At 39.4% G+C, this 15,947-nt stretch overlaps 1 protein-coding gene across 2 annotated transcripts in view; it reads right to left on the bottom strand.

Annotated features, from left to right (window-relative positions):
* Nucleotides 1-3,195: 3,195 nt before the first annotated feature.
* The window catches only part of PREX2 (phosphatidylinositol-3,4,5-trisphosphate dependent Rac exchange factor 2), a 202,097-nt gene continuing 189,345 nt past the window's right edge, over nt 3,196-15,947 (bottom strand). For both annotated transcript variants that reach the window (XM_072151744.1, XM_072151745.1), the window contains exons 38-40: nt 13,327-13,429; nt 10,578-10,645; nt 3,196-3,754 (exon numbers count right to left, since the gene is read on the bottom strand). In XM_072151744.1, the coding sequence (XP_072007845.1) occupies nt 3,709-3,754; nt 10,578-10,645; nt 13,327-13,429 (217 nt within the window). In that variant the 3' untranslated portion in view covers nt 3,196-3,708. The remainder of the gene's footprint in view (nt 3,755-10,577; nt 10,646-13,326; nt 13,430-15,947) is intronic.

The raw sequence follows: 15,947 nt of genomic DNA, 5'->3' as shown, positions 1-15,947 counted from the left end.
GAACCAATTGGGCCGAATGTAGAATTGACAGCGGATGCATGACAAGGTCTGTGGAAGCTTAGTTCGTCTTGAGAGAGATGAGGGTCCCATAGGTGAGACCTGTATTTTTTATTTTTTTTTGGCATAAATATTTAATACTTTAATAAAAAATGTCAGAAGTGGTGACGGGTCCTCTTTATCAATTTATTTCCTTTAGTTAGGCTAGGTTCACATCATGCCTATTGTACACAATCAGAGTATATGCCAGGAAAGCTCCCAATCTATATGTTAGGCATATACTGGAACACGTAGGTCTCCTTTTATATCTTTGCACTAAAGGTCTCCTTTAACTTTGTCTGCACTGTATAGGTCAGAATACATTTTTCTGTCCTGTTCCCTCCTGCTGAGTGAAGTATATGAATAGCCAATGACGAGAGTATGGATGCAATATATTGCATCCCTCCCCTGGCCTCCGCTGAGAATTGACATCGCTGTGGGAAATGCCCTGAAAATTATCAGCAGCCAAATAACTGACCGCTTCCAGTGATCACTCTTGACTCGTACTCATACATCTTTGCCCTCCATTGTAAGGACATGTCTGCAATCCGCCTGACATATCCTTCTAGTGGAGGGCAAAAACAATAAATGAATAAAGCCCAATAGTCTGTCTGTAACTAGGCGTCATATGCAAGTCGGCTGTCCTTAAGTAGGGGACCGCATTTATTTGTAATCCATTGCCTCCTTCCTTGTAAAATTAACTGAAAGAAGGGCTATGGGGGGTGTTTTCAGAGCCCCTGTAAAGCAGCTTCACAGGCTACAGGAGCACTTCCCCCTTCTCCTCCCACTGGGTAACAGGACATTGGGCAAAGGGAAGGGAGAAGTACTGAGGCAGCAGGGGAAGGGGTAGACATTGTAACAGCCTGTGAAGTTATATCATATAGGAGCTCTGGTAACACCTCCCAGAGCCCTTCAGACACATTAGCATAATTTTTAAAGGATAACATGGATAACAAATATTAGAAGATTACCACAGTCCCGGTGCCTGGATCTATGAGTAAGTGTCCCTGGTTTATCATGATGGATTTTAATGGTAGATTTCCTTTAACTTTACTTTCTGTGATGGTAAAAATCCATTTAATGTAACATAACGCATCGTATTACAGAAAATAAAGTTGCCAGATTAGATTGCATTAAAATATCCTGGATGTCCTGTAATCTATAAAATGACAGCACTTATTAAATATAAGGTGAGTTCAAGGCTTCACCACGCGCCTGTGCTGTGTAATGACACCATCTGCTGATCTATGGTAGAAGATTTTAATTAGACTCTACCTATTCTAATTAATTGTCATTAGGAATAATTTACTGACAAACCAGAGAAACCCGTCATCGCTCCTTCAGGGTATTGACATTTCAGACAGATGCAGGATCCCTAATAATCATGTATCATTATAGCTGCATTCACTTGTTTCACATGTGTTCACACTATGGAAAATGGGAATTTGGGTTCAGTCTTAGGGCAGCACAGTGGCTGAATGAGTAGCACTTCTGCCGTGCAGCGCTGGGGTCCTGGTTTTTATTCCCACCCAGGTCAACATCTGCACAGAGTTTGTATGTTCTCTCTGTGTTTGCGTGGGTTTCCTCTGGGTTCTCCAGTTTCCTCCCACACTCCAAAACATACTGGTAGGTTGTTTAGATTGTGAGCCCCATTGGAGACAGGGACCAATTTGTCATGCTTTGTGCTGCGGTGCGTAATCTGTGTGCGCTATATAAATAAAGAATTATTATTATCCATTTACTGATCACATGCAGGAGGGAATGAGTGGAGTATTATAAGAGAAGTATAAACTTCTGTACCAAGGGCCTTGCTGAAAAAGACAACTTGTAGTGTCAAAGGTTCTATATTGAGGTACAAGCTACACATTTCCAAGTTGGATCTCACTTTTTTGAGTACAGTTTTGTAATGCCTTTTTGTCAAAACGTGTCTTTGTTATTTCAACTTATCTACAGTAGCACCCATAGGACCAAAAGCCACCCAAGTTTCAATTATCACTTTTTCAAGTCCCTGTCTGCGGTTGATTTTTCCACTATTTATTCTACATAAAATCTCATCCATGCTTTCTTCAATGTAAATGTATAACTGCAAATGGGGACGGGCCGCACCACTGGACATCTGTGTAACAATATCATTGTATTTATTATTAATAGTAGCAGCAGGACTGTGACAAATGTTTCAGGATTGTAGCTGCCTTGGAGCAATTTATTGCACTGTTATGTGAGATCTCTTCACTGAACACATAACAGCCCTTCCCCACTGAGTAACTGCTTTAGTATCAAGAGGTGCTACAGTAGTGACTCATAGCAGGGGGAAGGGGGCTGTTTTCTGGCTGAATGCTCCAAGTCCAGCTGCAATCCTGGATATACATGCAATTTTACAGTCCTGCTACTAACAACACACGGAACTTCAGGGCTGCCATCTAACACTGTCTGCAGCTTTATATGGTGAAAACCGCTAACAGGTTCTCTTTTAAGTGAATCTGTCATCAGTTTTGACACTGTATAAGGGTGCAGTGTTAGGCAATAGAATTGCTTAATCATATATCTTTGTGAAAAGCAGGACTGTGAAAAATGTATTTGTATTATACTTCTTAAAGTGCACTGAGGGTGTGTTTTCTCACCCTGCTGCGTTAATAATTCTCTGCATTAAACTGCATTACAGCCCTAACCCCTCAGTAAAAGCTGCAGTATTCAACAACATTGGTATTTTTTCCCAACTCAGTGATTGGTTGATGCCAATATTCAGGATGTTTTCCCCAGCGACATCCCTGTAATTGTCCTTATATGGGCAGTTACAGCAATGGAGACCTCCATGAGTGTATGCTCAGCAGAGGCTTGAGATGGATGCAATACTTTGCTTCCATCCCCCATAGGCTCCAATGGCCTCTGCTGAATGTATAATATTTGCTCAAGAGGATGGAGCAGGATGGAAATATGTAGCTTGCCGTGTTTTCCATACTGTGTTCCCTGCAGGTGTGACATATACTGTACAGGCTTATCCGTAAGTCTATGGATATAGTCAGCTGAGCGCATTAAAAAAAAACCACATGTGAATGTAGCCATAGCCAAGAATGTGGCTGCTACTTATTACACCTAAAAATTCATTAATAATCAATGAAATAAATAGTAAAATAATGCAAAATGTATATTCTTTATAAATTTCAATCTATATTTAATGTATTGCCCAAATTGTTTTACATTATTCTCGTGTTAATTAGTAATAAAGATTCTATTTCTTCATTTTCTTCTATTTAGCAAGTCATGTCTTGAAGGGAAAGTCCAGATGGAATAATAATGAGCTGTGCTTTACGTTCTACAGATTTATGGCATATATTATATATGCGGCAGTTTATTGATAGCAAAGTAGATATAAATGCTTCCTTTAGAAATATATTTCCTTTTGCACTGACATATAATTAATACAAATATTAAAGTCGGTCCTGTCTGTACGTGGAAAAAAACCCCTTGAAAATCCAAAAACATCCAATGTCCTAATTGATTTTTTTACACGTAAGTGCTTCATCCAGTAGGATTCCAGTGTACAAAATATGGCGCTGGCGTCTAGCCCTTCTAGCTTGGAATCGGGTGTGTCTTGTCCGCGGAAGAAGAGGAGTTTCAGCTTCTCATATGTTGAATATTCATATTTCCAAGAACAGCCATTCAGACAGACATTCAGGGTTCATCATCGGCAGGGGGCGGCTGGCACAGCCTGTACAACCTGGAGTAGTAACACAAACACGGTTATGGTTATATATTTATCCTAAAGATATAAAAACTACAACATAAACTGCCTCATGTTGGATAATGGTAAATAAGTAGGATACGTTAGAAAATACTATAAAACTAAATATCAGACAAAAGGAAGCAACCATGAAAATGCAGTGTCATATAAAAGTAGCATGTTACAGAGCAGGAGGAGCTTGTACATAGTGTCCTATCTGCAGGCAGAATGTTATAGAGCAGAAGGAGCTGATCAGGTTGTTCAGTGTCCTATCTGTAGACAGAATGTTATAGAGCTGGAGGAGCCGATCACATTGTACATAGTGTTTTATCAGCAACAGCATGTTAAAGAGTAGTTGGAGATGATCAGATTATACATAGTGTCCTATCTGCAGGAAACATGTTATAGAGCAGGGGGAGATGATCAGATTGTGCATAGTGTCCTATCTGTAGACAGCATGTTATAGAGCAGGAGGTGATCACCAGATTGTACATCGTGTTTTATCAGCAGGCAGCATATTATAAGGCAGGAGGAGATTAGCATAGTATGCATGAGTGGTCATTTATAATATAATTTAATAGTTGTTATTCTTTTTTTTTTCTCTCTATTTGCGCCTGTAATATGCCTATTCCAATGGTTGTTAAAAATTGGAGAAGTTGTTTTCTGTGTTAGGTGTGCCCTATTTATCTTAGTAGGGCAGATGTCCTTGTTTGAATTGTTTGATTTTTTGGTACAAATCGGCTGAATGGCAGAAAGAATAGGATCAAAACTGCAAGCAAAACCTTTGCGTTAGCAAGACACTTTCATGGAAAAAAGGCACAAAAAATTGCAGCTTTTTGATCAGATGACTTGCACATTTTACATAAAAAAGATGCAAATTGCATGGAATAAAAAGAAAATACACATTTAACATGTTATAGAGCAGGAGGAGCTGATCACATTGTACATAACGTTCTATCTGCAGGCAGCATGTTATAGAGCAGGAGGAACTGATCACATTGTACATAACGTTCTATCTGCAGGCAGCATGTTATAGGAGGAGGAGCTGAGCAGATTGTATTGAGTGTCTGATCTGCAGGCATCATGTTATAGAGCAAGAGGAGAATGAGGAGAGTATAGCTCAATATGGAAAGGGAATATTTGGCACTGTATGACAATGTTTGGGACACTTTGTGGCACTGCTTGGTAGTACAGAGTAAAACATATGGCACAATATGGGTACTTTACATGTGGCACTACTGTACATGGTTGTATCAGTGCTACTATATGACACTTTATAGAGATTGAGGTATGCACTATGGGGGAGGGGCACATTTAGTGATATATATATATATATATATATATATATATATATATATATATATATATATATATATAATATGGAACTTATTACCAGCAATCCCATAATACTTTCATTAAGGTTTAACCCTACACCAGTGATGGAGAACCTTTTGGAGACAGAGTGCCCAAACTACAACCAAAATCCACTTATTTACTGTGGAGTGCCAACATGGCATTTTATACAGTAACTTATTGTTACCTGTTCTTTCTAATTTTTCAATCGACCACCTGAGGCAACCAATACAGTTGAAAGAAATCAGACTCTTGTTGTAGCTTCTCTCCAGGGTCTATCTGCAGGTGTGTCCAGCTGGATAAGCTTTAAAGATATTGCAGTTCTGTCAACACCTCACTTTTCCCGCAGTTCGAAACAGCCAATGAAATGTCACTTAAGTTGCCTTGGACTGCAGGAAGATTTGGTCCTATTTGGTGAACTCTGTCTTTGGGTGATGGTCCGAGTGCCCACAAAAATTACTCTGAGTGCCACCTCTGGCACCTGTGCCATAGGTTTGTCACCCCTGCCCTACACTTTTTAGTACTTTGTGCGAAGAATAAGACAACTCCTACTGCTATTAATGTAGTATGTGAGAATATTATAATCAGCATTGATTTTTCTCTCATTTCCCCTCATAAATCTGCTGTTGCCTTTATGATTTGGTGCTGTTCCTATAGATTTAATGCTCTCGATGGATGCAGTAGGGATAAGCCAGTCAGATACAGATGATGGGAAATAAAAGTAAAATTATCACAAAAATGCTTCATAGCCAGATTAAAACATGGGTTGAGGGGAATCGCTGGTCTCAGCCGTGACATTTTTATTGAAGAGATTCATTTTGGTGCCTCGGATAAATATTGCTTTGCTCTGCTGCTTCTGAAGTGATGGACTATAGGATGAAAACGTCTTGCATCCACTGATCCTAAACGATCCATCAGATGGGAATAAATTGTGGGATTTTGGGTAATAAACTGCTTGTGAAAATAACACTTGTATGGGATGGGACAGAGATAGCTGAGTGCTGTGCTTCAAAGACGGTTTCCAGAGATATATTTGTAGGCCCTATTCTATCAAGTAGATTAACTTATTCCTGATCATATTTCAGGGTGCAGCATGTCGGAACCATTCAGAAAACCAACTTTGAAATTATATGTAAACTGGCTTTATAGAGTCAAGGACAAGAGTAAAGTCAATTTCTCTCTGAACCAGAATGTCCCCATTGCTCTAATTGACTGCACTGCATCCAGGGACATCAGTAATAGGCCTCCTAAAGTCTGGTTCATGATGTCAATCACAGAAGAGGGGGCGTTCTGATGTGGGGAGAGCTTGACTTCAGTGACTCTCCACCTCTATGACTATATAAATGTAATACACTTAATGCTTTAAAGTTGATCTTCTGGATTATGCCACCACACTAGACCAAAGAGAAAACATGATCTGGAAGGTGTTAAGTTCTTAGAGAACAAATTAAAGCATTTTATTAGATGTTTATTTCTGCTGACAGATTCCCTTTAAATCTATATGTCCTGGTAGTTCAATATAGCTGTAATCACAGATTAAAAGGTTGGGTTGTCCATCCCCAATGTTGCCATTCCCCTTGTTACAAGGCAAATGGCAACATGCACAGGGCACATTTCACACTACTGTTCCTCACCTCCATTCCTTCCCTCTGTAAAAAAATATAAACTGAGGTTTAAAGTATCAATTAAAAATATCATTGACATCAATGTAAATTTTATGTCATCCTTTATGGTCATGCAGGAATCCTTTATCCACACATTTTTTTTCAAACAGAGGAAAAAGTACTGCAGCTACCGTCATTTTTTACAAATGGATAAGAGATTCCTGCCAAAACGGGACATAACAGATGACATAAAATTTACATTGATGTCAGTGGGATTTTCAATTGATACTTTAAAGCCCCGATAAACCTCTTTTTTTTTACTGTTTTAAGGTAGTAGGGAACGGTAGTGTGAACTTAGGCCAAATTCGAAGAAAATATGCTCCTCAATTGGTGTAATTTGGGAAATACATGTAAATAATAAGGGTCAGTTCACACATTGGTATTTGAAAAGACTTATTTGCCAGAAAGAAGACTCAATGACCTCCCATTGGCATTAAACTCCTCTGTGTGAACTGACCACAAGATGCCCACCACTGTGTCATGTGCGTGGTTCCTCCAAAAAGTCCTCAGGTTCTCTGCTGCACTAGTCTGACCCCACACTTTTAAGTGATTCTGATAATAACATTTTTAAAGGATTTGTAACAAATTAGTTTCGTATCCCCTATCCGGGAACTAATTGGTGAGGGTCTGACTACTGGGACCACTACCAATCACTACCCAAAAAAATGGAGAATGTTCTCACAAATGGGTGAAGTGGCAGGTCAAGCATGTGTCCTTCTGATCCATTAAATAAAATGGGAGTGTCTGAAATTGGGGAATACAATATCTAGCTTTCCCATTCACTTTCTAAGTGAGTGCCGGAGATAAGCGAGCAATGTGCTTGCCAATTTCAGACACTCCCATACTATCAAATTAAGCAAAAGGATGCATTCTTAACTTCACCCAAAGGTACGAACGTTCTCCGCATTGCTCACGTTCTAGTTATCTATACTGGACCCAGCAGTAAGAACCTCACCAATCAGCTCGTTATCTCCTATGCCGTGAATAGGGCAAACTTGGAAAACCCCTTTAAGTTGCAAACCAGAACTTTAAATAAGAAACCAGAAGATGGAAATAGAAAAAATGTACACATGGGAAGAGACTAGGAGTAAAAAATAGCGCACTCTCTGGGCCATGTTTTATTAATGATTGCAGATGTAATATCAACATATCATTCTGCCGGCTGGTCAAAGTTTCCTTCATTACAGCCCGCACCCTGCTGATTTTACGCTGTTTTATTGCGCTTTATGTTTACTATTTTTATAAGTAATCATATAATATCCTGTCCCTTGGCTTGGTCTGATGCTACATCTCATACACGGGCAGAGTCAGGCCATAGATCTTGTAATGCAGCCTGTGATTTCTCCCATCATATAATAAGATGTATGTCACCTCCGCTCTGCAGTCACATTTATTCTTCCAGCTGTCTATTTTACCACAGAAAACACATAAAAAAACCTAACATTGTATCACAGACATGGAACATTATATCATACTAACATTAGTATCAGCACTTGTGACAATGTTTTGTATGAATAAAGTTTATCTTAACAAATGCCATTTACTATTCAATCAGGGATCAATCACAGAAATCAAGGACTTGTGTATCAAGACGTTTTGCAGCAAGCTTCAATATGTGCCAACTTTATTCACATCTTTACAACACTGCTAGGAAAAATATGTGGACTTATGGTGCTCAGAACACATTCTGAACGGATCCTTTGTATAATAAAGCACAAAAATTATTCTTAGATCAGCAAGGAGCGGCTAACCCACCTTGTGAGGGGAAAGGAGGAGGCCACAAGGTGGGTGGGGGGGCTAAATGTGAGGAGGAGGTTGGTTGAACCAGCAGGTGAGGGGCCACAATGTGAGGGGGAAGGTGGTAGGCCACAAGGTGAGGGGGTCTAAGTGTGAGGAGTGCTAAATGTGTGGGGGAAGTCTGTTGAACCAGAAGGTGAGCGGGGCCATAATTTGAGGAGAATGTGGTTGGCCACAAGGAGAGGGGAGGGCTATTCGAGAGGGGGAAGTTGGTTGAACCACAAGGTGAGGGGTAGGTGGTAGGTCACAAGGTGAGGGGGCTCTAATGTGAAGAGGCCTAAATGTGAAGGGGAGGTTGGTTTAACCAGAAGGTGAGGGGACCACAATGTGAGGAGGAGATCAGGTGACTAAAATGTGATGTGCCACAATATGAAGAGGAGCAGGCCGAGGCAGAGATGCTACCTAATGCTAGGCCACTCGGTGATGTTCACACAATGCACAATTTTGAAATGCATTTCAAGCACTACTAGAGTTTCCTCCCCGAATCTGTTTGGACCTAAAAACTTGCGTCCAATAAATAGCAACAAGTGTTTTTTAACACAGCAAAACACATGTTGCTACTTACCAAATAAATGCATTTACCATATTTTTCAGACTATTAGATGTACCTTACTATAAGAGGCACCCCAGTTTTGGACATAAAGAAAAAATGTGTCCGGAGACTGGGACTTGCAAAGAGTAGTGCAGAGGCTCCGGAGATATATATAGCTTTATCAGCGCTTCATCCATTCTCTAGGACAGTGGTTAGGAGGGTCTGGCAGTGCTGGATCCTCTTGACTTTGGACCATAAGACATAGGCACTTTTTAGCAATACTTTCTCTTGCTAGATATAGTGGTTTATATTATTAGTGGGAAGGCTACAGAAAAGGGGCATCAGTGTGAGGGACTACAGAAAATGTAGTCCCCATTATATTATAAGTGGGGGTTAAAATAAAAGGGGAGGCATTATACAGTATATGCCGGTACTCCTGGACAGTTTGGGTGCCACGAGCAGGCCATTATATGGTGTTGGAATACCAAGGGGTGGTGTAAAGGCAATGTTAGCACACTTTATCTAGAATCCCTCTTTGCTGGGGAAGTTGGGCACTATGCATCAGAATCGCCTAGTGCGACAGGGTTTTAGCACAATTATTGTATAGATCCTTCACAAGACGGTTAACAGTGGTCCAGTAAAAAACAACCAAAATAGATACAAACATTGGAGTCAATGGTGTGGCACCAGTCTAGGGTCTATACTTAACGGATTAATGGAAATCTACCACCAGGATCAATAATTTTAAACCCATCACTCTGACATACTGGGTTGTGTCCCCTTTGATGGGATCTGCTCTTCTTTTAGCTTCTGATGTCCTTTACAAATGATGCAAATGAGCCTGAGGGGCTCAGTACTCCATAGATGTTAAATGAGCCTGGAGCCCCTCAGACTAATTTGCATACTTTTTAAAACCTTTTTTTTGTAAAAACAAGAGCATAAGAAGAGTAGATCCTGCCAGAGGGGGCATGCACCTGTATGTCAGTGTGCTTGGTTTTCAATCCTTTATCCTGGTGGTAGATTTTCTCATAACACTTATTAAATATTGCTGATGTTTTATCTCTGTGACAAATAGCAGCATTTTTCGTAGTACGATTAAAAGTGGATGTTTACATAGCTGCATAGCGGAAGATGAGCCCTTCGAATTTTTTTTTCTCTGGTGGCCCAAAGTGCTTCCAACATTGAGACTAGCCACAGTTTTCCATGTTTAAGTCTCAGCTTTCTGATTTTAGCTGCCTCGTGTCTTCTCTTGGTGTAGATGATCTACATCAATAGGTGCGAAAACTGGGATCTTTTCACTGACCCCCTCTCTAGGAATTTCCATATAGTCATATTTCCCAGCACAACATAGGAGCCTGATACATATCAATGCATTTTATCTCTCTTTAATGAAAGTATCACAGACTTCAAGTGGGCCACACTATAAGTGTACAGCTTGTTACACTGAGCGAATCATGTATTGTGTATACTGTACCTCGGAGCAGATGTTGGAGTTCTGTCCCTTACACCCAAATTCTTAGCCGTGTTCTGAACCCTTGCTCCCTACAATCACAAAATAAACCATATCAAGAAAAAGAAGGTAAATAAAAAATGATTAAAAATAACATTTTAATAAGAAAACCATAATACACAAAATAGAACATATGATACTTTTTTCCGTTTTCAATAGATTCTAGGTTTTCTATGGGATGATAAGAATTGTAGTACATAACTACAGGCCGCACATGCATTATACATTTTCATTAATTAATGGAAGTTTTTCCAAGACTATACTGGTAAAAGATGAATTAATTTCAGCAGGTATTATCATAAACTTATCAATGCTGTTAAAGCTGTAGTGTAAATGGAATATTCCCGGTGATGGTCTCCACTCAGTCCCCTTCCATAGATACCATTAGTGACAGAGATGCTAATGCTTTCCATAATGCATTGTAACAATCTGCCATCAAGTTAAATGACATTAAAACCACAATTATTTGCGCCTTAATGAAGTAATTTGCATGTAATTGAAAAGGAACAACTCATTGGATTTATGGCAACATTTTTAATACAGTTGGTCCCCTACTTAAGAACACCCAACTTACATCCGACTCCTAGTTAAAAACGGACCTCTGGATGTTGGTAAGTTCTTTACTTTTGCCTTAGGCTACAATAATCAGCTATAACAGTTATCACAGACTTCTGATATTAAGATTTATTGTTAATCCTGGTTCATATGACAATCCAACATTTTTAAAATCCAATTGTCTCAGAGACCAAAAAAAATTCTGACTTACATACAAATTCAACTTAAGAACAAACCTATGCATGTAACCCGGGGACTGCCTGTATGTACTTTAATCTTGTGAAATATAATCAGTTTTACAGAACAATATATTGAGGGTGACAGGAGATGCTGATAATAATAGAAGTTACAATATATATGGTGTGACCTCATAGAGATGATATCATATGGGTCGTTGGTAATGTACAGTAATATCACAAGGTGTGTCCTGCATGTGTTGAAGAACAGCATCACCCTCGCAAGGACGGCCTATGCCAGAGAAGTGATATAGGGTCAACAAATTTGTTGACCCTTTAGTCTCTTCCATTTTTATTTTAACATTTTGTTACAGGGAAGTATTGTTCTAAAATCAAAAAATGTAAAAGGGAACCTGTCATTAGGATTATTTCTACATGTTTTTTTGAACCTGTATGCAGGACATTGACAGGATCCCCGAGTCCCCCTGGCCAATCATATCCATGGCTAGTTGCTAGGGGCATCAATTTGGCTGATTGGCTGTTTGGCTACCAATCCTACAATATATGCGGCCAAACCTTAACCCCGAACCTTAACATCGAGTCCATTCATCTCTAGTTGCGGTATCAAAAGATAGAGCCCTATAAATTGGGACCTGCATGTATTAAGTTATGGCATGTATGGCCGATTTAAGGGTATGCTCTCACAACAATTTTAGCATCACATTTTGTGGTCATAGTCTGCCCCCTCTGTACCATGGTTCCACACAAGGGCATACCTCTTACAATAATATTTAAGTTGTTCAAGATTATGGATTGCCCATCTAAGCAAGACATATTACAACAATTAGAATTAGCTTTTTTATGCTACAGCCTTTGTGATATATAGATGCATTTTCTAGAAATGAAATGAAACAATTAAAATTGTATGTTCTACACTATAAACAAACGTAAAACTCTAAAGCCTCCAGGCTTTTAAAATATACTTACTAAAGTATGTTCTGATCAAAGCCAAGACTATTGATTAAATCATCTGTGTTAACAGACATTGCCAAAAATTGCATTAGTGGTGTATCCATTACAATAAGTGCTGATGTCAACAGGATGTCTTTTCCAGAGATTCTGAACCAGTTTTCTGATATAAATCACTAAAATTATCCAATTAAATTGCATGTATAAAGGAAACTAGACCAGCAGAATCGCTCTTAGGGTTAAAGTTGATTGCATGCTAAATGACTATAAAAAATGTTAAAAATCAATTGTCTTGCGCTTATATGCAGCTACCTCAACAAAAGCAAGTCACTTTTCATTTTTTAGAGCAAAGTTTAATGGTAATAATAGTCATTATATTGGGGATGTCTCATCATGATGCTAAATACTTCCCATAATAGGCCCGAAACTGGTAACACAAACTATATTCTTTTATTATAGAAAATGTAAAAGTTATCATTTTTTAAATATTTGTTTTTTTACATTTTTAAAAACTTTATTGCCGTTGTTTTTTCTATATTCCCTCTTGGGGACTTGGGTGCCCAATGTCTGTATCACTAGTACAATGCACTGCAATATAAAGTATTGCTCCACAGAGCAAAGGCAGGGCTAAAACGCCTGGGCTCCATGAGGCTACAGACTATGTAACTGCTGACAGGTTCCCTTTAAAATTTATATAACTGTGTAAATGTTAGGGTTAAGTGTAATTGAAAACTGAGTGAAATTAATCAGCCCAGAAATCTGATATAATACATGTAACAATTGAGAATTCCAACCTCCAAAAATTTGGAGTCTGGGCTCAGCATTGTCTGGTTAGAAACTGATATTTATATAACTACAAGTTTCACATGTGAATATGAACAGGTGTGCTATTGAAATAATAAGTGCTACTGGCCAGCCCACCCTTTACTTGGATGGATCTGGGCTGGCTTTCTGAGAATTCATTAGTATCGCTGATGAGAATGATCGCTGATGAGATGGAATGTCTGACATACCTGTTTTCTCATGACATCTGTCGCTTGCATGATGTATCGGGGAGGCAGCCCATGACTCCTGGCCAGAATAAGAGCCTGTTCAAGGGTGACACTCAAAGTGCATCTGCAATAGAATAATTACAGAATATAAACATCTGAACTTACCCAACAATGAAATCAGAAGATGTTGTGTCCTGTATACATAGTTTTATGGATCCTTACAAGATTTCTCCTAATTCTTATGTCACCTCAGCCTATATGTATAAAACAATATGTAAGTGCTATATAGAGTGCAACTCAATGGAGCGGCCAGGATGCGGCTGTCATGCAGTTAAGTAATTGTGACCATAACTCATAAAAAAATCATTACTTAGTAAGTTTTATGTACTGAATTATGGTCACAGTTGCATAATTGATCAGGCTGACCGGACAAGCATCATGGCCATGTTCTGGCCGTTCCATTTAGTTGCACCCTTAAAAGGAACCTGTCATCAGGAGTCGGATGGGAGTGGCCAATGAGGAGTGGTTTTCCCCCCACCGTTCGGAAACTACTCCATCATGCATCCCATGTATCCCATATCTCCCCATCCACCATCGCTTCCCCCCTCAGGACATCATTCATGTCTGTCCCACTTCTCACTGGCCACTCCCAGAGGACTAGGGACACAGCTCTGCAAACAGAAAGCTTAACTTTGATCTAAATTATCTTTTTTTTGGAAAAAGCTAGTTTTACTATGAAAGCTCCTTGCCAAGACTATTCTCTATGGGGACATAAGGGAGGAGGAAAGAGGGTTTCTGGTGACATGTATCCTTTCATCAGTTGATCTCCTGGACAACTGGAAAACTCATGATCTGGAGATTGAAAATCATGGACGCAAAAACGAATGAAAATGGACATTCTAATAGATACATATAAAAAAATAGACAAACATTTGAATTTGTAAACTCACAAGTATAATTGTCATTTGGGTCCACGCAAGCGCAAAAAACATGATTACAATAGGAGTAACATATCCAAGACACAAAGCAGTGCATGAGAAGGTAAGTAGTCGGACAATTCCACTACATGTGGCTGACTGTGTAGCCGGGTGTCCAAAGAGAGATCTCTAAAATCGCGAATTCACACACACATGTGTCTGCCGTAAACATAGCATGGCGGGCACACATCGGCGCATGGGAGAGGAGGAGGGGGTGAGTGCTGCACAAGCCCGCTCCTCTCCATAGAGATATATGGTACACGGCGCCGAATTACAGGAAAACATAGGAAATGGCCTATCTTTTCCCCAGCACGGAACGGTATGGTGCTGCACGTGTGCTGTACCGTACAGCGCCGTGCGGCCATTGCCAGCCTATGGGGGACATATATACGGCGGCCTTAGATACGTCCCCCTATGGTCGTGTGAATGCGGCCTTAGAGAAATGTAGTAGTACGTACTAATGACAAGAGGAACGTCACAGGTATAGATAAGCAAATATAGGTATACAAATACAGTCTACCAATAAGACACTTTTTGTATACTGATTAAATCCTAAATTTGCAACACAGTGAGAATAGAATAGAAATAAACTTCACAACTGTCCATTGCCCAGAAATGATGATATTATAAGATGATATTATAAAATTCACATCCTGCCCTGCAACAAATCTCTGGAGCTTTATAACGGAGGTTAAAGACAGATCAGTGACTTTCATTTTTATGACCAGCAAGTCATGATAACAAATCAATGGTGTATAAACCTCAAAGACTGTAAATGATCAGATCACATTATAAAGTTATTAACCTCATCTGTAATATGTGATATGGACTGATAACGCCATAGACTGCAGAGTGATGTTAGATATCAGTGAGCGTGTACAATTGTATTATATGGTGCAGGACAGAATGTCCATAGAGGATTAGGAAGAAAACTAAGGCCAACCTATTTGAATGAAATTGCTTTGCATATCAGGACAAAATAATAAAGAAAAACCAGTCCACAGAATGTCTTAACACTCAATAGATGAATATAACAGACGTAACTTGTGACTTAAGAGGAATTAAGATGGTAAGTATATATCTAAATACTTAGGGCTGTGTATACATCTATGTATCATTGGGGAAGTGTGTATATATTGTTGTATTACTGGGGAGGCTGTGTATACATCTATGTATCATTGGGGGTTGTGTATACATCTATTACTGGGGAGGCTGTGTATAAATCTATGTATTATTAGGGGACTGTGTATACATCTATGTATTACTGGGGAGGCTGTATATACATCTATGAATCATTGGGGTGCTGTGCATACATCTATGTATTACTGGGGAGGCTGTGTATACGTCTATGAATCATTGGGGTGCTGTGTATACATCTATGTATTACTGAGGTTGGGGAGGCTTTGTATATATCTTTGTATTCCTGGTGGTGGCTGTGTGTATATCTATGTATTATAGGGGGGGGGGGGGGGGGCTTTGTATATATCTTTGTATTATTGGGGTGGCTGTGTATATATCTATGTATTATGGGGGGGCTTTCTACGTATCTATGTATTATGGAGGGGCTATGTACGTCTCTATGTATTATGGGGGGGGCTGTGTTTATATTTATAAGTATTATTGGGAGCTCTATATATAGCTTTCTAATTCTGTGGGTGGCTGCAT

Source organism: Engystomops pustulosus, chromosome 5 (assembly GCF_040894005.1).
Source record: "Engystomops pustulosus chromosome 5, aEngPut4.maternal, whole genome shotgun sequence".
In the NCBI taxonomy this organism is placed as follows: domain Eukaryota; kingdom Metazoa; phylum Chordata; class Amphibia; order Anura; family Leptodactylidae; genus Engystomops; species Engystomops pustulosus.
This window is presented reverse-complemented; position numbering and strand designations above follow the sequence as displayed.